The sequence below is a fragment of the Pimephales promelas genome, chromosome 5 (genome assembly GCF_988280905.1).
Source record: "Pimephales promelas chromosome 5, fPimPro1.hap1.1, whole genome shotgun sequence".
Taxonomy (NCBI): domain Eukaryota; kingdom Metazoa; phylum Chordata; class Actinopteri; order Cypriniformes; family Leuciscidae; genus Pimephales; species Pimephales promelas.
Window position 1 is genome coordinate 33,290,747 of NC_142773.1, and position 22,529 is coordinate 33,313,275.

General features: G+C 41.8%; 1 protein-coding gene and 1 long non-coding RNA gene across 2 annotated transcripts in view; both read left to right on the forward strand.

Moving 5' to 3' along the window:
- Positions 1-3,388: 3,388 nt before the first annotated feature.
- Positions 3,389-4,959, forward strand: LOC120479406 (uncharacterized). Its single transcript, XR_005622908.2, has 3 exons — positions 3,389-3,710; positions 4,397-4,448; positions 4,616-4,959. It is a non-coding gene; the product is annotated as an uncharacterized LOC120479406 (long non-coding RNA).
- A 15,779-nt stretch (positions 4,960-20,738) lies between these two features.
- Positions 20,739-22,529, forward strand: part of kifap3b (kinesin-associated protein 3b) — a 28,332-nt gene continuing 26,541 nt past the window's right edge. Inside the window, exons 1-5 of the mRNA XM_039676427.2 lie at positions 20,739-20,904; positions 21,299-21,430; positions 21,536-21,687; positions 21,847-21,908; positions 22,372-22,513. Of these exons, the coding sequence (XP_039532361.2) occupies positions 20,873-20,904; positions 21,299-21,430; positions 21,536-21,687; positions 21,847-21,908; positions 22,372-22,513 (520 nt within the window). The 5' untranslated portion in view covers positions 20,739-20,872. The remainder of the gene's footprint in view (positions 20,905-21,298; positions 21,431-21,535; positions 21,688-21,846; positions 21,909-22,371; positions 22,514-22,529) is intronic.

Here is a 22,529-nt window from a genome sequence, read left to right on the forward strand (position 1 = left end):
AAGCCAGCTTGTCATTCCTCATGCATGCCAACTCTAGCAGGACTTCAGAAAGTGTTTTCATCGACTATCACCCATTAACTCAAACAAATTGGCAGGCAACTTTTCCACCAACATGATGGGATGTAAGTGCTGAGGAGCCTGAGGCGAATGTTGGCATGGCAGTAGAAAGGATTCAAGCAAGAAACAGGAAATTAGGTTTCAAAATATTTTAGATTTGCGCAGTGCAAACACAGTGGATTTAGCATAGACTGGTTCAAGCTTCCCAACAGATGCAGTTATACATGCTTGGGAATCTTGAAACTTTTTATCATCATAAATTGCCTGTAAAAAGAATTCTTTAATTGAAATTTGAGCATGTTCTAAAACTGAAACATTTCATTTCATTCTATCAAAAAACATTGTACAATAACGTCTCTGGTTACTTACGTAACCTATGTTCTCTGAATAGGGAACGAGACGCTGCGGATAGCGCAGTGGGATATTCTCTGAATATGCCGATTGTCTGAAGCCCAATAGAATCACGCCAATCCATTGGCTGATGGCGCTCGCGCAATCTGGCCCCGCCCCGACGCAATTACGTCGCATAATCATATACGCGCGTGCGCCATCTTCCCCTCAGATTTCTCTGCCGAAAAGAAGACTGTCAGCAGCGCGAGGAGCTTGGCCGCTAACGCAGCGTCTCGTTCCCTATTCAGAGAACATAGGTTACGTAAGTAACCAGAGACGTTCTCTTTCATAGGTTCACTCAACGCTGCGGATAGCGCAGTGGGAACGGGATACCAAACTCGCCAAGCAAAGAGCGCTGCAATGACTGGTATCGAAAGATAAAGACTACAAACGGTTCAAACAGAAAGAATCTGGGAACCCGGGGTCATGTCAAGATCCAAATTGTAGAAACGTACAAAAGTGTGCGGAGAGGACCATCCGGCCGCAACACAAATGTCCTCTAATAGAGCTCCCCTGAAAAGAGCTTGAGAGGATGCCACACTCCTGGTGGAATGCGCTCTAATGCCAAGAGGCGAAGGCAAACCACGCGCCTGGTAGGCAATCGATATCGCCTCTGTGACCCAATGAGAAATCCTCTGTTTCGATGCAGCAAGCCCACGGCGGCCAGCACCAAAACAAACCAGAAGCTGGTTAGATTTCCTCCAACAGCTGGAGCGGTCTACATAAAACTTCAAAGACCGAACCGGGCAGAGCAGATTAAGCTTCCTATCCTCCTCAGAGGAAAAAGGCGGAGGGTGGAAAGCGTTAAGGCTAACAACCTGAGAGCGGAACGCTGTGGAGAGAACCTTAGGAACATAGCCTGGCCTAGGTCTCAAGGAAACTTTGACTAACCCGGGAGCAAAGTCTAAGCATGACTCACTAACAGAAAGAGCCTGCAAGTCCCCTACCCGCTTTAAAGAAGACAAAGCCAACAAAAGTGACACCTTAAGAGTCAGAATCCGATCTGGAGCTGACTCTAAGGGTTCAAAGGGGGCCTCCTTTAAACCCTCCAAGACGACAGAAAGATCCCAAGAGGGAACTCTAGGGGAGCGAACTGGTTTCAGGCGCCTAACCCCACGCATGAAGGCCGAAACTAACCTCAATTTGCCCAAAGGAATCTCGTCTGACTCTCTATGTGCCGCAATGGCTGCAACATAGACCCTGAGGGTGGTAGCCGCCGCCCCGGAGGAAAATCTCTCTTGCAGGAACTCCAACACTGAAGCGACAGGGCAGTTAACTGGGTTCCTATCACGTGCCAAGCACCAAGACGCGAAAACCTTCCATTTGGAAGAATACAGTCTCCTTGTAGAAAGAGCTCTAGCACTAGCGATGGTCTCCTGAACGTCAGTCGGGAGATCCAAGCCTAAAGTCGACGACCCTTGATCGGCCAAACGTAAAGCTTCCACATGTCCGGGCGAGGATGCCAAATCCTGCCCTGAAGTTGGGAAAGCAGATCCTCTCTGATTGGAATCTTCCAGGGAGGCGATTCCAGCAGAGGAATTAACTCCGAAAACCATGGCTGAGACGGCCAGAATGGGGCTACTAGAAGGAGGCGGACTCCGCTCTCCCTCACTCTGGCCAGGACCGCCTGGATCAGTTTGATGGGCGGGAAGGCGTAGAGTTTCTGCATTGGCCAAGGGTGGGCGAATGCATCTATCCCCAACGGAGCTGGAGGATTCAGGGAGAACCAGAGCGGGCATTGGGATGACTCCTGCGAGGCAAAGAGGTCCACCTCCGCTTTTCCGAACACCTCCCAGATCAGGGAAACTGTCTGACGGTTCAACATCCAATCCCCCGACTGGAGTTTCTGCCTCGATAGAAAATCCGCTGCGAGGTTCAGAACCCCTGGGACATGGACCGCTCTCAGAGAAAGAAACCTGCTCTGAGACCATAATAGAAGATGACGCGCATGCCTGTCCAGGGTGCGAGATCGAGAACCTCCTTGCCGGTTTACATGGGAAACTACCGCCATGTTGTCCGTCCTGACAATGACATGGTGACCCTTTAGAAAAGGGAGAAAATGACGCAAAGCCAGGAAGACGGCTCTCAGTTCTAAGCAGTTTATGTGCCAAGCGAGGGTCTCGCCCGTCCAGACCCCACATGCTGGCCTGCCCTCGAAAACTGCTCCCCAACCGGTTAGAGAGGCATCCGTCGTAAGCATCTGGCGACGGAATACCGTACCCATGCTGACCCCTTTCTGAAGAAAGAGATGGTCCCGCCAAATCGACAGGGCGCGAGAGCAACTGCCCGACACCCTCAACAGGCGAAAGGCTGACCCAGTGGGCCGGATGCCTGAGAGCTTCATCCACCACAGGAAGGGTCTCATGTGGAGCAGACCCAGGGGTAGCACAGGGGAGGCTGCGGCCATTAAGCCCAGAAGCCTGCGGCAAGTGCCCACAGAAACATGATGGCCAAGCGAAAAACGGGCCAAACATGTCATCAAACTGCAAATCCGTGCAGGAGCCAAACGGGCCTGCATACGAACGGAATCCATGTGCACACCCAGGAAGACTGTGTGCTGAGCTGGAGTAAGAACACTCTTCTCCACGTTCAACCTCAGGCCGAGAGACTGAATATGGCGGAGAACAGTGTCCCTGTGGTGGGTAACCAACTCCCTGGACTGGGCTAGAATGAGCCAGTCGTCCAGATAATTGAGAATGCGGATGCCCTGGAGCCGCAAGGGGGCCAGTGCTGCATCCACGCATTTCGTGAACGTTCTCGGTGCCAGGGCAAGGCCAAAGGGAAGGACCTTGTACTGGAATGCCCTCCCTCCAAAGGCGAACCTGAGGAACTTTCTGTGACGCCGCACGACCTGGATGTGAAAATAGGCATCCTTGAGGTCTATTGTCACGAACCAATCTCCTGGTCGAATCTGAGAGATGATGGCTTTCAACGTCAACAGGGGCGGTTCTAGAGGCGGGGCCACAGGGGCCTGGGCCCCTGCTGAAATCTGATTGGCCCCTGATTGGCCCCCCTTCCATCAATCGTCGACGAGAAGAGCAACCGGAGAATTTTTTTCCACAACGATCACAGATGCAATTCCACCCCCAAACAATTGGCGGCACTGCGGTAGTAATGTGGCAATGTAATTTGGGAGAAGAAGCAGTGCTTGAAACTAATGCGCAAAATCGGAACTTTTGACTACCAGAACATCGTCGGTGATGTTGCCTGTATACATGAGACATAATCCATCAAACAGTAATCCAACTTAGAGACAACTTTTGGTGAGTCACAAATCCTTGTGTTGGTTGTCATTAAAATATGAAAGTATATTTTAGCTGCTGCTCTTACTTATTTTAGGTTTGTTAACTTAATTGTGGAAGACTTGTTAAAGTTGTTAGCAATGTTAACATGTTAAGATAGCGCTAGCAAAGGTTATAGAGTTTTTAGAAAGTTTATGCATTCACTAACAGCCTTGTATGTAATTATACCTTTGTGATAATGTTAACTATCTTGTTTGGCAGATAGTGAGCATGAAAAAAGGGACAGACACAGGGAGCTATTCAGAGTTTTTTTTTTTTTACAAGATTAACCTATGATACTCATAGATATATATGATGATACTACTAAAAGTGATGGTTTAAGCAAGGGGACGTCAGAGGACAGAATCAACCAGCAGGCAGCTGAAGACCAGGGTAGCCCAAACCCCTCTTCACCAGATCAGATAAAACATGATGTAGGCAAAGCCAGATGATAGAAACACAATGTTATGTATTAAATGGTATTCAATGAAACTGCAACGAGAAGAAGTGTACTGCTTGCTGAGGGTCTGAACATAATGATGCCAAAATGGATGTTTCTGCTAGCAGCTAGAACCAGAAATGTTAGCAATAATATAACTACTCATATTAACATAATTTTCAGAAGACTCAGTGGTTATGTTTAATTTTTTTTCATTTGCTTCTTGTAGACATTCCCTGGTGCCTAGCAGAAAAGTTGTGCTGCTCCACCTGGACCTGATGGTATGCCTATATTTTCATCCTGTTGAAGTTGTCAATGGACATTTAACAAATTATGCATTAATTAACAATAATTTACTGTTTATAAGCGACAACATGATTATAAAACTTAAAATGTCGAATTCAGAAAGAAGTTATAAAAAAAATCTATTTTTTTTGCTTCTCTCCAGACATTTCCCAGTCCAGAGCAGATGGTCCAGTGCAACCTGTCCTCAAGGTTTACCCCAAGACACAGCATGGGAACAGGAAGAGAGCATTCATTGAGACCTGGCAAAAGACTTTACGTGGCTGCAGTATTCTGTGTTTGGAGCAGTCTTATATCCATAAATAAATAAAAAAATCATTAAGAACTTTACTGGCACATTTTTTTGAAAAATTAATAACTGCCGAACTGTATTTGCACCGTACTGAATAAATTATTTTGTGTGCATGGATGTACCCTGTACTTGGCCCCTGATTGTAACATCTGGCCCCTTAATGGCCCCTGTTACAGAAAAATCCTAGAACCGCCACTGAACGTCAACATCTTGAATTTCCCTCTGAAGAGGGCGAAATTTAGTCTGCGGAGGTCTAGAATGGGACGCAAGCCGCCGCCTTTCTTCGGAACCAGGAAATAACGGCTGTAGAAGCCTTGTTCGGTTTCCTCCGCAGGAACCTCCTCTATAGCTCCTTTGAGAAGGAGGGAAGAAATTTCCCGCTGTAGCACAGAAGCCTGAGTGGCGCTGTTGACTACAGTAGGAAAAATCCCGTTGAACCGAGGGGGGTTGCGGCAAAACTGGAGAGTGTAGCCGAACCGAACTGTGCGAAGAATCCACGGCGATACCCCTTGTAACCGCTCCCATTCTGGAAAGAAATGTGAAAGAGGAAGAGGGGTGTTGCAATGCAAATGACATACCTGAGTGAGGGTGTCGTGCTGAAGGCCGTGGAGTTGCAAGGTTGGCCGTGCAGGAGAGCCCTTGGCGTCCTGACACGCGATGAGAGGTGCTAACGCTGAGGTCTGGGTGACCGGGCCTGCCTGCTCCAGAGAAAAAGGAAGAACGTTTCTGAGGACGTGACCGGCAGTCAAAGAGAGTGTCGGGGGAGAGGAGAGAAAACCCAGGGTGTCTCCTTCCTCTCGCACCGGGCTGCGTAGAAGCGGTGAAATATGGCCTGCTCTTCGAAACACCCAGGGTGGCGAAGGAGACAGGGTAAGAAAAGGAGAGCTGGTTGGAGGTGGACAGAAACGCTTGCGCGGTCTGTCCCAACCTCGTGCCTGTGGAGGAGCTCTCCTTTTCCCGACCAACGGGTCAGGAGCGGGACGAGGCAGCTGGAGCGGGCGGCTTGTCGGATCGCTTCAGCTGCACACGTTTATGAGGTCGCTGACGGGGGAACGGGCGACCGCTGGCTCCCCAAACCGTGGGAGGTGGGGGACGCGCTGGGTCACTCCTCCTGAAAGAGGACTCCGCTCCCTGAGAAAAGCGTTCTCTAGGTCTTCGGGCAGGGGAGGGAGCGGGGGATTCCCTAACTCTCCTGGGCATGAACTGCTTAAAAGCGGCAGATTGAGACTTGGAAGAGCGGAATTTCTCAACCACCGTATTTACCGCCTCCCCAAACAGACCTGACTGAGAGATAGGGGCGTCGAGGAGGAAAACCTTATCTCTATCGCGAATTTCAGTGAGGTTGAGCCATAAGTGGCGTTCCGCAGCAACCGCGCCAGCCATAGAGCGGCCCACCGCACGTGCGGTATGTTTGGTGGCCCTCAAGGCCAAATCCGTGGCCTTACGCAGCTCCTTCACAGCCTCAGGAGTGACACCACTACCCTCATCCATCTCTTTAAGGATATCGGCCTGGTAGGCCTGAAGGATGGCCATGGTGTGAAGGGTCATGCCTGCCTGACCAGCCGCTATGTAGGATTTCCCGATGAGAGAGGAAGAGGTTCTACATGCCTTCGATGGAAGGAGAGGACGTGCCCTCCAAGATGGCGCCGACGATGGAGCAAGATGGCTGGCCAAAGTATCCTCGATAGCCGGAATGGCAGAGTAGCCCTGTTCCACAGAACCCACGAGGTTGGTGAAATCAGCAGCTGATGCATTAGTGAGACGCGAAGAAAAAGGCTGCTTCCAGGATCTGGAAATCTCCCGATGCAGATCGTTGAAAAATGGCAATTTTCTCCGTTGGGGCCTAGAATTAGGGCCACTGAAAAACCTCTCGTCGAGTTTGGAAGACTGCGATTCGCGAGGCTCGTCAGGCCAGTCGATCGAGAGTTTCTCCGTGGCGCGCGAAAGCACATCCACGAGCTCAGAGTAGGCCGCGGTAGGCCGCGTTTCCTGGCCGCTAGGCGGGATAACGTCATCGACGAGAGCAGGCCCGAAATCCTCGGAGTCGGAAGCCGCGGTAAAGATGACGTCCTCCAGCCCGAAAGAAACAGAATCGCGTGCTCCCGGGCTGGGACACAAATAATCATGAGCAAACTCGACCGGCGAGTGAGCGAGCTCGGGAGATGGAGGGAGAGAAAGAGCGGGGCCCGTCTGCTCAAACTCCACATCCTCGAGCTCAACATCCGAACCCCAGGCCGCGGATCCTCGAGAAGCCTCGGGAGCGCGACGGGGGGAAACGAATTTAGAATCCTTCTCAAAAACCGCAAGCCGAGAGCGGAGAGTTTTTAGAAGTAAATTATCGCAAAATTTACATTTAGAAAAACCCAAAACGGCCTCGCGCGCATGTGAGAAACCCAAACACCTGATGCACTTACTGTGAGGGTCGTCGCTTGCGATGAAGCGAGCACATGGCGGAGAGCAACGTCGATACTCCATTGCAGCTTCACTGGAAGGAGAACAGAGTTCCACTTGTGCAGTCGCTGAAGTGCAAGAATCCGAATAATCCGAAATAGGCTTAGAAAAACCGAGACGAAGGGCGATGTGATCGCTTCGTGAAGGCAGAGAAATCTGAGGGGAAGATGGCGCACGCGCGTATATGATTATGCGACGTAATTGCGTCGGGGCGGGGCCAGATTGCGCGAGCGCCATCAGCCAATGGATTGGCGTGATTCTATTGGGCTTCAGACAATCGGCATATTCAGAGAATATCCCACTGCGCTATCCGCAGCGTTGAGTGAACCTATGAAAGAGAACACATTTAAGCAATAGGAAATGTGAATTGCATTACAACCCATTCAAAGTTTTAAACACACATTCTTTGATAATTTTTTTTTTCTAGGCAAACATTTTATTAAATCCATCTAATGTTGAGCATGAAAGCAACTTGACATGATTTATGGACAGGAAATTTCCAGTCGGGTATTCTCTGAGACAAGAGGTTAAAGAAAATCAAGCCGGCTCCATGAACACAGCAATCCAAGTTCAGAGGTCCCTTTAGCTGTTTCAAATTTTACCATTTAAAAAGATCTTGCACTACTCTGTCAGGAGAAAAGGTAAGATAAATAAAGGGCAAATAAATAGCCAAAGTGTATGGATGTACTTGCATATGTCTCTCATGTGTGTTCCGCTCACGCACATTCACATCTCTGATGCGTTTAAAGAGGCCACATGCTCTCTGGACAACCCTGACCTTACTATGGAAGATCACTATGGCGTCACTTTTTCCCAACCACCAATGGACTCCCTTACTTCTGTTCTGAATTTGTTCTTTCATTTCCTGACCTTTCAGCCGTCCACATCTTCAGTGAGTTTGAGATACAGAGACCCAGAGCAAGGTGGACAGCGCTCTTTACAACTCCTTGGCTGCTTGGAGAGATCCCTGCTGGGCTTGGTGGCACTGATTAGTAAGAGACAGCTGTGTAAGATAATAAAAGACAAAAGGTTTAATGATTGTTTATTATTGATTGATAGAAAGTAGTAACGTCACTCAGGGCATGATTTTGGTTTCATTCTGGTATGAAAGTCGGGTTGCATCACGTTGGATTTTGGTTGGGAATGAAAGTCGGGTTGACGTCAAAGGTATCAAAGTTTAAATAGGGCCATTTGGATGTCTGAAACCATTGTGGACGTCACGTTATTGAGTGCACTTACTCAATAATCTCACATTTAATCCCACTACTAGAACTGTGAATTTGATAGAAATAAATTTGATATTGATATGAGGGAAGATATGAGGGCAGATAGATTCAGAGGCAAGGTAGGCTACTGTAAGTATTCATAAAACAATGCAACAATAATAAAACATTTATTTTTGATACTTTTACTTAAGTAAAAATCGGTGTTTACAACTTTTACTTGTAACAGAGTAATATTTAACAAGTAGTAGGCCTATCAGTACTTTCGTTCAAGTAAGGAAGTTGTGTAGGTATACTTTGTCCACCTCTGGTAGGGCGACTAACTCCATCAGATCGTCTGACATCATTGTTTTACCTTTTATTGATTTATTTTGTTTGATTTTGCACGTTCGCTTTGTAAAGAGTGGTCGTAGCCTACTTCTGTCTATACGTCAGGCGTGACCTTTTAACGTGATTACCAGTACGTAATGTGTGGCACATCAGAAATCACACAGCTAGTGCAAGACAATGAAATTGTCCGATCGGTAGAAAATGACCAATCGTTTTGCAAGATAAGACCCGTATTCCTCGTCTGGGATCGTGAAGCTGAACTGAAACTGAAAAAAAAAAATCCAGAAAAAGTTGTGTTCATTTGTGAAGATCCATAATACATAAGAATCATAAACTTCTATGGTAACAGAGCTTATTTTGTGCAAAAATCCAAAAGCCAATGAAAAAAAATCCTATTGGGTTTCTGTCGAGGGAACCAGGGTGATGTAACTTCCATGTTGGCCTACAAAAATATGTCATCACTGCAGCACTCTTTATCAGTGCTTGGAGAATCAAATTGGAGGACCAGAACTAACTGTTGTATAAACTTGTTTAAACACAAGGCTTTCATGAGTTTTATGAGTTTGGCTTTAGGACTGTCATTGGAGAATGAATTGAGCATACCAGTTAGTGGAAGCTGAACATTCTTCAGGGAGTGTGTTGCCATCAGAGACTTCCCTCATGTTTTCAATTACCATTAGGACCAATACATCTCCATTTCCTGTACAAAAGCCAGGTTCCGTGATCTAGCCCCAAATACAGTTACTCATACACAATCAAACTAAAGTCATGGTCAACTGCAGAAATTGTCAAAACCCCAGTGCCCCTATCAATATCTTGTTCCCACTGACCTAAAGTCAAAGAGACCCCTTTCCCAAAACAAAAGCACTCAAGCTCATCCAGAGTTCAGCCAGAATCCCTGCATATTGCATTTCAAACAGTAGCGATCTCAATAGAATGCAAAATATTCAGCATGTCCAATCTGGAGAGTCATACATATGCCTATATGTATTATATTTATGACAATGTGACCGGAGTGAAGACAGATTTGACAGGCAGTTGAGGTAGGTGATGAAATTAGTGAGACCATGTAAGAAGGTTACTTAGAGCAGTGTTTCCCAACCCTGTTCCTGGCGGCACACCAACACTGCGTGTTTTCTTTGTCTCCCTAATCAAACACACCCGATTCAACTCATCAGCTCATTAACCCACCTGATTATGAGCTGATGGGTTGAGTAAGGTGTGTTTGATAAGGGAGACAAAGAATACACGCAGTGTTGGTGTGCCGCCAGGAACAGGGTTGGGAAACACTGACTTAGAGGACTTGCAAAAGGGTCTGCCAACCTTAATTCAAACCTTAATGTTTTCATCAAACAGATCTCATTCCCCATTGATATGTTAGTCAATGTTTGATTGAAACATTCTTCCAAATATCTTCCTTTGTGTTCAGCAGAACAAATAAACACATAGAGGTTTGGAACAACATGAGCGTGAGTAAATACTGACAGAATTTTCATTTTTGGGTGAACTAACCCTTTAACGTCAGTTAGATGACGATCCTAGGGCGTCATCCAACTTATGCTTTACCTTTAGGCTAGTGTCAGTTAGATGAAGCGGGTAGGTTTAGGTCTGGGGTAGGGAATGGATTAGATGGCGTTATCGAACTGACGTTAAAGGGTACCCTAAAACGTCCGATGTTGACGTATGGTCAAAACCGTCAGTTATATGACGTCTTGGGATGAGAACGGGCTGGCAAATCATCGGCAAGCAGTAAACAGCTTCTTGAAGTCAGAACAGCTCTCTGAAGGAGAAAGATTCTGTTATATAGAGAGCCTTGCTGCCCCAGATTCACACGCTTGAACGCCATTTGCACTTGCAAGGCAATAGCGTGATTCAATCAGGCTTCAGTATTTCTGAGGAAGTTGTTTCTCCATGGTGTCATCAATGACACAACGTTGAGAGAGCGATATTGAAAGGAAACCAGTCATCAATCTGCTTGGTTTGAAAGTGACTTCTGTGTGAGCTGTGCTTCATGCATCGCTAAATTTTTGACCAAAAAAAAAAAACTGTTCTTTTTTGCTAGAGTGACTAACTTTAGGCTGAAACTGCAGTATAACATCCACAACAACATCCATGTGCTTGTTTCATCTATTTAACACCACTAAAATGCCACCCCGTGTGTAAGCATCAGAAAAAGCAAACACTGGCTAAATCCATTAGTCTAAGTGGATGATAGGGTTAATAGCTAGTTTATTTAGTAAAGCTCAAAATGTTCTTTTGTTTTCCTTCAGCCCAATAAATAAACTCTTGCCCAGATATGGGCTGATTACAACTGAGTGAGTCTCTCAGCCACATCTAGAGAGAAAGAGAGAGAAATGTGGGTTGTGGGATGTTTACAGAGGTAATTGAGTGGGGCTCACCTTAGGGGCTTTAGAACAAACGCTCATGGCCAGACTCCCCAGTTTATTATGCTTTCCTATATGTTTATTAGACACAAGATTGGGCCTCACCCAAATACACAACCCAGTTTGTCACATAGGTGCACAGAATATTAAAATGCACTCTTGGCATTAATTTGCTTTCAGAACATAGTTTTTTTACCAAATTCTTTATGCGGCTCTAAAATTAGACCTATGTCAACAAATGCTGCTTTTGTCGTTGATCAATAATATTGTGATGGCCTTGGGGGCTTACATATATTATATTAGATCTATATCTGTGGTGTCCAAGCCAGCATTTCAGGGGCTCACATCTGTTACCAATTGGACTTCTCTACTGCCCATCTGTACTGAGGTTTGCCAAGGTAATCTCAGTCTATTGGGATCCCAAGTCTGGAGGGAACAGCACAACATCCATTATAAACCCGCCACCACCATTAACATTATAGCTGCGTAATTGTTGCAATGCACATTACAAACTAGGAGAACAAAAGTCCTGAAGCAACCTCTCAGCAGAGAAATCATTGGAAATCATTTCAAGTTTGCCATTAAACATGACTCTCTAACATAAATGCCTCCTGACAGGACTGGTGGTGCCTACTTGCTCAAATAGAGCAGTGTCGTGGATGTTTGCAGCTTTAAATATGAATGATAAAGGGAAAATACCTGCGCTCTCAAGGTTTGCTGATTTATTACACTCTAAAAAATGCTGGGTTGTTTTAACCCAATTTTGGGTCAAATATGGACAAACCCGAAATGTTGGGTTAAAAATGTAATGTAAAAATTTAACCCAACGGCTGGGTTAGTCCATATTTGACCCAAAGTTGGGTTAAAACAACCCAGCATTTTTTAGAGTGTACAGAAATGATTGCAACCACTTTCTTCTAGCGCACTGTCATTCACAAACAAGCCAAATCATGCAATGCTAATAGTCCAATTTGGTTGTTCAATTATATGCTATTTTCTTGAGGTTGGATGTGTTGTTTGGTGAAATGGTTTTATTCAGAGTAGATCTATGAAAGGTCTAAATTTAGATTGTAGGCATTTGTAAAAGCCCAAGTCTAACTAGGAATGCATGTAAACCTCATCCCTCACATAATAATGCTCAGTTGTGTTCATGTTTGGTTTGTATTAGGGAACAAAGGAAGTACATGGTGTTCTGTTGATCAAAACCATCGAGAGTGACTTAACAGCACTAGGCTAGCTAGAGCTTGCAGTCTGTGCACATGAGGACAATTAAAGTATGTTCTGGCACTGCAAAACTCATAAACCTGTGCTAAGCTCTGAGATTATGAAAAAACAAAGAAAAAGTCTCTGATAAGTGATTGTTTTAGAGTAGGAGGCACTGCATCTAATGTTCACAGGTTGAGTGATGATATCCACAACAGTAAAAATATCAAATCAGCAGTTCAATAAACAAGAATATAACTCCATGTAATTTTAGACACAACCAGTAACTTTGTGTATTTTTGCTTGGCCAATTAAAATAGTTCCAAGTAAAAGCTGGAAGTCGTTGCACCTATGTGTGTTTTAGAAACACACATATCGGAACTTGTATCGAACTCACCAAGTCAAATGATTTCACCGCAAATAGCACAGACCACAACGGAAAAGTTTCCAGAGGACCCTAATAAGTGACGAACCAGGCTGGGACATGCTTATTGCTCAATGTCTACTTTTTCTTTTTTCTTTTTGCAAAACATACAGAGATGACATGACATGTTTATGCAACTTTGTATACAATATACAACATGTATGTTCAGTGTCATCACAATACAAATGAGAATTTCAGCATTTTTAATATATTTAATTACTTTTTTTCATATATTTAATTTTATTGGGTATCTAAGGTTAAAGTCTTTAACCATTAAAATGTGTTTAATATCTTTTTAGACTAAGTGATGTCACTTATTAACCTCATTTATGAGCATCTAAGACACATCCAGTGAAGAAAATCCCTTCTTGGCAATTTACAGTAAACTCATCATTTTTTCATAATTGTAGGGAAAGATTTTTTTTTTTTTTTGCGAGGGAAGCCTGCAAATAGCCTCCCTGTGGTGAGTGTTGTCCATGTAAACAGGCCGGTTGCTAGGGAGCGGAGCTGTCAGATGATGTGTGTTATTGTGGAGCTCCGGGCCCTTGGCACGGCAAAAGCGAGCCTGAGATCAGAGCACAGATCTGGGCCGCTTCTCCACCTCGCTCCCTGAGATCTCTTAAAAAGCCATTAATGAACATCTGGTTGAGATTACTTCAATATTGCCATCAGCAAGAGAGCGCTGGCAAACACAGCAACCCACTATGTGGCTGCACTTTTCCCATTTCTCCCATTTCTCCCCTTCACTCTGGGCTTAAAATAGGTTATATGTTCTTTTGAGTATTATTTATAATAATGAGAAAATAAGCAGCTGGTACAGACTATTGTCCCCCGTGAACCCTGATCTAATATCAACATTAATGCACATCAAGTCAATTTGTCACCAATGTTACATTTTGCTGAGGTGTTGCTTTTAGGTGTTTGTTATGAAACTATTCATAATGGATATTGGTGTTTATTATGTAGAAAGTCCTGCATCCTGTTTTGCACATTTCCATCAGCTGATTCACAGAGCAGGATGTGGTTTAAGCTGTTGAAGGCACTGTGAAAATGGACCACAGCTATTAATAAATGAGTCATTTAACTCAAACCGAGATTTCATAATATGCCATGTTTTTTAGAAATCATGCTTCGGAGGTCTGTAAATAGATCCAAATAAAACACCACTGCATTTCTACACTAGCCACAGGTGTCCCAGACTGACATTCATTTAAACACTTCACATTTACTTTGATATATGATGACCATGACTAAACGATGACACAAATCAGACATGAACCATGTCGTGAACCACGAATAAACTCATTACTTGTTTATTAAACCTTCTTTTATTCCTTTTGGGCATAGACACAAAATTTCTTTTAAACATTCAATTTTATCGGTGTTAATGAGTAACAACAAGCCAAATTTGTTGGTTTAACTTAAAAAAGTAAGTAACCTGGTTGCCTTAAAATTTTAAGTTGATTGAACTGGAAAAAGTGAGTTAATACAATGAAGAAGATTGATTTAATCATCAGAAACTCAAAATAATAAGTTATCTGAACTAAATAAATTATTTAAGTTGATTTGACAAAAGAAAAAATGTTGTGATAACAAATCTTGAAAATTTTTTTTTTTACTTTTGTTGGTTTAACTTAAAAAATGAAGTAACCTGGCTGCCTTGAAAACTTAAGCTCATTGAAATGGAAAAAATGAGTTAATACAATGAAGGTGATTGATTTAATCATCAGAAACTTAAAATATTATGTTATCTGAACCACATAAATTATTTAAGTTGAATTGACAAAAGAAATAATGTTGTAATTACAAATCATGAAAAATATTTAAGCAAGTTTTAGAAGCTTTCATTGAAAATAAATACACTCCGCTTTAGAGAGGAGCTATGGCTATACCATCACCTTCTGTGTGCTACTTTCACTTTCACTCTAAACAACAATAAAAACTTTCACACAATGGGGATAATCTTAAGTAAACCATAGATTTAGCTAAGGAAAAAGAGAGGTGAGAAACGAGCAGGTACTGTATAAATGGCTCTACCATGAGAGAAAGGGGGGGAAAAAATAGATACAAACAGCATTGGTTGTGTTAAATGTACAGTATTGAGTTTGCATTGTGTCCCTTCAAGCAAATAAGCCCACTGAGAAATGAAATATGTCTCTATGGCTATAAGCTTGAAAAGATGACAGATCTCAGCATCTCACACTAATCAAATCCTCCTGCAGTAGTCAGGGCCTGTGAAATATATGGAGCTGACCACAGAGAGTAAGCGTGTGAGAGGCTTGCAGCGTGAAGCCCACTTGCCATGTGTTAAAGTGAGTTTAATAAGTGCAGCAGCAACAGCAGTTAGGAAGATTGAGTGATATATGTTCCATATGGAGTTGAACTCTCTGAGCCTGTCAACTGAGAACTAGTACAATACCAGCAGGCCACTTCAGGGGTGTCATAACGTTCACTCTAAACACACTCCCTATTAACTTACACATCTATCAAGGCTGGATCTCCCAACAAGATCAGGTGTGAGTTACTATCAGGCCAAATTAAAAGAACATGTGCCTGTTTTACTGTCATGTTTTCTGTTGATCTGATGATCGATAGTCAAGGCTGAGAAGTTCTCATGTTTAGTTCCTTATTTAAAAACCTAATATCATTTTATAGCATTTCAGCTCTTTGGACATTGAAGATGCATGGTCTGACATGATCCAAATATCTCATGACTCTCTGATTTTGGTCAAATGTTGCTGTGTTGTTGTTTTATGCTCGGCTTTGTGCAGACTCTCTGTCTAGACTATAAGAGACTCAGATGAACAGAATAGGCTATGTTGACATTTCTTGTGCTGGTTGGTGATGCGTTTTCTCTTGCTCTAATTGTGGTCTCGTCTCTCACTTGTTGTTTTATGGCTGAGGTCAAAATGTTGCTGTCTCTACCAAGAACATTTAAAGACCTTTAATTGCATGGATGTACTGTTTGAAGCTTAGAAGACTAATACACCATTTAGGAGAAAGAAAACAGAGTAATGGAATTTTTATTTTATTTCAATTTCAATTGAATTCAACCTAAATAATTATATTTATTTCATCCGTTATATATATCCATAATATACACTACTGTTCAAAAGTTTGAGGTTAGTGCAATTTTTTTGAGGTCATAATAATTTTATTCAGCAAGGATGCATTAAAGGAGTAGTTCACTTTAAAAAAAAACTTTTGCTGATAATTTACTCACCCCCATGGCATCCAAGATGTCCACGTCTTTCTTTCTTCAGTCGAAATAAATTAAGGTTTTTGATAAAAAAACATTCCAGGATTTTTTCCATATAATGCACTTTACTGGTAACCAAACGGTTCAAGGTCCAAAAGACAGTTTCAGTGCAAACTGTTCAAAGGGCTTTAAACAATTCCAGACGATGAATAAGGGTCTTATCAAGCTAAACGATTGCTCATTAAAAAAAAAAAAAAGTTTAAGTTTTATAAGCTTAAATGGTCGCCTTGCTCTGTTCTGTGATGCGCATTCGTGACTCTCCTGTTCGAACTCGTTCATCAAAATGAACGAATCTTTTCCTGAGTCAATTCGTTCATTTCATTTGTTGAAGTAACCAAATGACATGAAAAAAGATTTGTTCATTTTGATAAACGAGTTTGAACAGGAGAGTTAAACTTTGTTATTTTTTTTTTTAAATGAGCGATTGTTTCGCTTGATAAGACACTTATTCATCGTCTGGAATCGTTTAAACCCCTTTGAACAGTTTGGTTACCACTGAAGTGCATTATATGGAGAAAATCCTGGAATGTTCTCATCAAAAACTCTAATTTCTTTTCGACTGAAGAAAGAATGACATGGATATCTTGGATGACGGGGGTGAGTAAATTATCAGCAAAAGTTTTTTTTAAAAGTGAACTACTCCTTTAATTTGATCGAAAGTGACAATAGACATTTGTTACAAAAGATTTAAATTTAATTTAATTCTTTTGAACTTCAAAAAATCCTGGAAAAAATGCACTCACAGTTTCCACAAAAATATTAAGCAGCACAACTGTTGATAATAATATAAGAAATGTTTCTTGAGCCGCAAATCATCATATTAGAATGACTTCTAAAGGATCATGTGACACTAAAGACTGCGTAATGATGCTGAAAATTCAACTTTACCATCACATGAATAAATAAAATTTTAAAACAGATTCACATTAATGCAGGTATAAAAGCATTTGACACTTAAAATGACCTAAAATACAAAACATACATCATTTCGTAATCCAAAACATACAATGACTCTTCAGAAATAAAAACTCTTTTGTTTGAACTTTTCCACAGTCACAATGGAAGTGCTTCTTTTCTCAAGGAGTTCCTCCAGAGTCATTTAAAAGGTTTCATATTTTCCACCCTGCGTGTCCAGGACATTTACAGTTGGCGTCAGAATATCAGTTGGTCTGAGGGGAGGCACTTTGAAGTGTTTGTGGTATCACCACATCTGCGGGCAAGATGTGCGCCCGGCAGGGAGGGGGTATCGGGGGGTTGTTGGATATGTCTTCTCCCACATCATGTGACAATGAACAACATTCTTTCTGGAGCAGGCGCACATTGTGAAACTCTTCCCATCTTCATTCCACATCAGCGCAGACATAAATCTGCGCACAGAACTATGATCAGTGGCCATGTTTGTTGTTCTGATTAACGAGATCATGCTTATAATGCCTATGGGGAGCCTCCATGCTAATCAGTCCTTCATTTAATTGTTTTCAGAAGGTTACAGTGAAATGCCTCCTTCGAAGAATGAAATTTCAACAGTGATTGTGATATAAAAAGCAAAGAGACAGTCTAAATTGATGGTATACATGTTTGATGTTGAGGGCTCCCGTGTTTGATCTCATATAGCTCTGTTAACTTATGCATATTATTGGTGTCAGACGTGGCACGCCGCTCACCTACGGGTCGTACAAGGCATGTGCATAAAACATGAGAGGGAAGCCAGAGGACCGAACAAGCGTCAAAGTAGCTTCTGAAGTGAATGTAATGACCCTGAAGGTCACACAGTAGTTTGGAAAACTGTTCTGGGCACAATTTTAACAAGTTCAGCCATTAATTAAGTTGCTCTGTTTTAATAAAAAAAAAAATGTAGGGTTTTTTTCCATTTAGGATCAGTATCCCAATGTTTTTTCAATCTGTCAAAACAGTAAAATCACTAAATATAGCTAAATGCCTTATTGACGCAGATTGTCAACAGTAAAATCGCACTGTTATGAACTCCTGAAACAAACAAGCTGCCTCGTAAATGTAGGGCAGCACCAATCCAGTCAACCCACTGGCACCACACACACACACCACAGTCTGACACATGAAAGTACCTTCAGCTCAATTACAACAGAACCACAGGACAGCAACTTCATCAACAGTTCAGTCTGCAATAACCGTAACAGCCACACCACAGTCATTTTCACCTTTCATTGATAACAAATGTGCTGCCAGAAATATGCCAAACGGTGCCGCCTTTTTCATAAGCTCTCGAGCTCTTCTGCGTTTCTCGCACAGAGCCGATTGTAGCCATTATTAAAGTCATATTTCACAGCTTTGCCTGTAAATCACCCCAAAATGTTTCAAATTAGTTTGATTACTGTTTTACTTTGCTGTTAGAGGTTACTTTGCTGTGTCAGAGGGTGGTTTGCAGGGTGGGCCGTGGTGGGACCAAAATGTGAGCAGACTCTTGTATACGGTGAATCCTCAACAACATCAGCAGCCAGTGAACTCCTTAATAGTATAGCCCTGACTGTGATGCATCTGGAAAAAAAGGAAAAAGTTTCACATTAGTGCAACGTTAAACCTGAAAATATTCCTAAAGAAAAGCTGGACAGCTTTCAAGGGCTGACTGGACCGATCCAACTGGATGATTCATTATGAGATATGACACCATTTAATTATGGTAAACCGGTTTTGGGTAATGTTATGACTCACATGCGTGAGCCAGTGTAGATCATTATAGTATAGTATAACTGGTAAAGGTCACTAGACTGAATCCGTGGGAACTCATGCAGAGAGTGTATCCGCTGCCCTGTGCTATAGGCCGCTGAGTTTAGTAACGCCACTATATATAGGCCACCCACCCAATGCTGTTGATATTGCTTTCACTAGTCCCAAACATTATGGATTCTCTCTCACTCTTTTAAAACGTAACACAATCTATTGGTGTCCACTGTTGAAATTAAGAGCTGATCAGCAGCATAAAAGATACGAATGGCTGATGTTTATGGTAGACAGCATATTTTTATATTCCGCAGAAGATATTATAAACATCTGGTGACTTGTTTTTGGAGCACTGTCATCTATTCAGAGGAAAACTTGTGAAACTGTTACGGGGAAACTCCTCATTTGAAAGTTTTTCTAAACTTTCACCTATGGGTTTGGATTACTGGCCAGGAAAAACAAAATCTATCATCCTATTTTGCAGTGAAAAACGGGGAAGAGCTAGAAAAATGAGCAGGATATATGAGTTCTGCTGTTAGATAGCTGTGAAATCAGCAATGTCAACAAACATATCACTGCTCACTGAATATAAACCCATGAAATCAGCCAGAACAAACACATAGGTGACCATAGCCAACATAGCACACAAGCAAAGCCACAAAGGAAAATTATATATATAAAAAAGTTTATTTTATGAATGTTATGTACTTATTTATACTTTTGGAAGTCCTACACCCTTAAACTGAATTAATCTTTATAAGTTATTCTTTATATATTACTTTCAAAAAAGACCAACTCAATACTGTTAGTCAATCAGATATTAGTCTAACTACTTTCACGTATGCATAAATTTGATTATATTCCCTACTATAAAAACACATATCTAAATAAATTACTTGCATATCACCACTGCTCAGAGATGTATAAAGTACTAGAAACCCGGATTTGAGTAAAAGTACAAGTGCTCTATCAAAAAAGTGACTTGAGTAGAAGTTGAAGTGCTCTTTAAGCACCACACTTAAGTAGAAGAACTAAAGTATTCAACATTTTTTGTACTACATTGCAAGTAGTTTATTTTTAAAATGTACTACTTTAGTACTAAAAGTAAAAGTACAAGTATTGTGTCATGTAATTATTAAAGAAAGCAGTCAAAAGTTTGAACTCGCAATCAAATAAGGCGTTTTGGCGGGATACAAATTTGCTTTGGCGCCTGCCAAAAAAAATGTAATTGCAGGACAACCCCTGCATTATTTGTCAATGTGTGTGTCAATCAATACCATTACCCTATAAAACTGGCGTGTGATTTAGGCAGCATGAAAGCCAACTTGCAACGAATTATTCGTAAAATTTTTATAATTGTAACGAGTAACTAGCAGAACATTAAAAAAATATCGAAGTAAAAGTATTAAATTCATCTAAAATATCTACTGAAGTAAAAGTAGAAGTATGAGAAAAAACAATACTCTAGTAGAGTACAGATACAGCATTTTAGTACTTAAGTACAGTACTTAAGTCGTTCTACTTCGTTACTATACATCTCTGCCACTGCTACAATACATAATTTCCAATGAAATGCATGTTTGTTGTCTTATGGAAACATGTACATTTTTCAACTTATATATTGTCCCTATTTGGGAGTGGACACGATAAGCATTTCAACCGTATAAAGTATTACAAATAACCATACACAATTATACAAAATGAAAATGTTTGTCTTAAAAAAAGCACATGGAAAATAAGAAGGCATCCAGATTCAACATTCTGCTCAACTATTTATTTGGGCTACATTTATGCTATTTATTTAAATGAATGTGTGTGAGAGAGATCAAATGACATGTGGGTAAAAAACACTGCATATTATTGAGAGACCCCTTTTAAGTTTTAATTTCCAACGATTGCGAAAAGTGAAAAGTAAACAGAACACTACATGTTCATTTGGAAACTCCCTGCTATTCCTCCCGTCCTACAGGTGGCGGCTGCGCTCAGTTCAGGCTTCTGTTCCCCCGGCTCGCCCCATCAGATGTGAGTGTGACAGCGGATAAGTGCAGTGCGGATGAACGATGCTTTGATTCTCATTCATGTCAACAATCTAAAGAGCAGCCAAACCGACGTCTCGCGCTTTCACATGAACGGAATAAAATGCAGCTGGACGATTCGCAGTATTTGCAGCGGTAACCTTTACATTTAACCTAAACGTACATCGCAGTATGACAGCGTTATGTTAGTACGATTATGACCATGTATGTTATTAATGGAGAGACACTGCATATAATCCGTGTATACTAATTTATATTTACTCCCGCTGGTTTTAATTCTAAGCGAATTAGTTCGTTTAAATTTCTATAGTCGTAGAGTAAATCTGGGTCAAATTCATCCGCTCCACTTGCAGATGGGCGTGGTCTACTTTCACCATCCCGTTGTGTCTCCAATCTGCTCATCTATGCATTTATGTAGTGTCACCTATGATGCTCTTTAGGTTTGGCAGTACTCTAGGGTTTGAGAAACAGTCAATGTTTATTGCAACTCACTGTCACATTCAATCTTGATCTCTCCTGTGTCTATTAGGAAATGTAGGATTGGTGATATAGATGTGCATCCCACAGAAAAGGCTCTAGTGGTGTATTATGAGGTGGAAGCATCCATTTTAGGAGAGTCGGGCGATGCCAGGCATGAGGAAAAGAAGGAATGCCAGAAAATGTAAGCAGAGATAAGCTGTGTGTGTATGCACACCCTCTGGACATTATCTATTCTGTTTATGACATTTCATTCAACTTTTTTTGTATGTCTGTGTTGGTTCTTTAGCATCAGGCTGAGGAGTCTGAATCCCAGCACTGATGTTTCCACCCTGGCCAGGAAGGTGGTGGAAGAGTGTAAAATGATTCATCCATCAAAACTGGCGGAGGTGGAGCATCTTCTGCTGTATTTAAAGAACCGAAAGAAGCCCAGCAGTAAATGTAAATCCCTCTTTAAAAAAGTTTTTTTAGATGTACTTTTATATGAGCAACTCATAATAGTGTTGATTTTAGTAGTGTTTGTTTATTTATTTATTTGTATCATATAATATGACATTTTAATGGTGATGGCATTTGTTGTGTCATGTTGTCTGTCCATAGTGGAGAAGAAGGAAAAGAAACCACCGAAACCCAGAGAACTCCTGCCGTTTGAAGGAATGGAAGTACGCCTTATTTCCCACCCAAACACATTTGAAGTTTTATGTAATTTGGTCTGACAAAGTGAATATTAACTTAAAAATGGTAAATGCTGCTTATTTTGAATGCCATTATCTAATTTGACATGAAAACTGATTCATTCTGTCGAGTGATTTTTACCTACTAATAAAACAAACCTTTCCAATTTGTATATAAACTAAACCCTGATGGGGTGTCTAGAAAAAGTAAAGTTATTTACAGTCTTTGAATGGTGTAATTGAAGCTCAACAAATAAAATATCACACACAACCTCCTTGACAGAAATGTTAATATCAATAAAGGACTGTGTCTTTACATAACAGTCCTATTATTTCGTTTCCTGAATGTTTTAACTGTGACAAACTTAAATATTTTAGTTGATTGACAGCCGTAGTTTTTACTTTAACTGAAGTTTATGTATTCCCAATTTTCCATGATCCTTTTTTTCAGGTTGAGGAGGAGGCCAATATTAATAAAATCGATGAATACATAGAGCTGTTGTATGAGAGCATCCCAGAGAAGATCAGAGGGTCCACTCTGATCCTCCATTTGGCCCGTAACCCTGATAACCTGGAGGAGCTCCTACATAATGGTACTAAATTAACCAA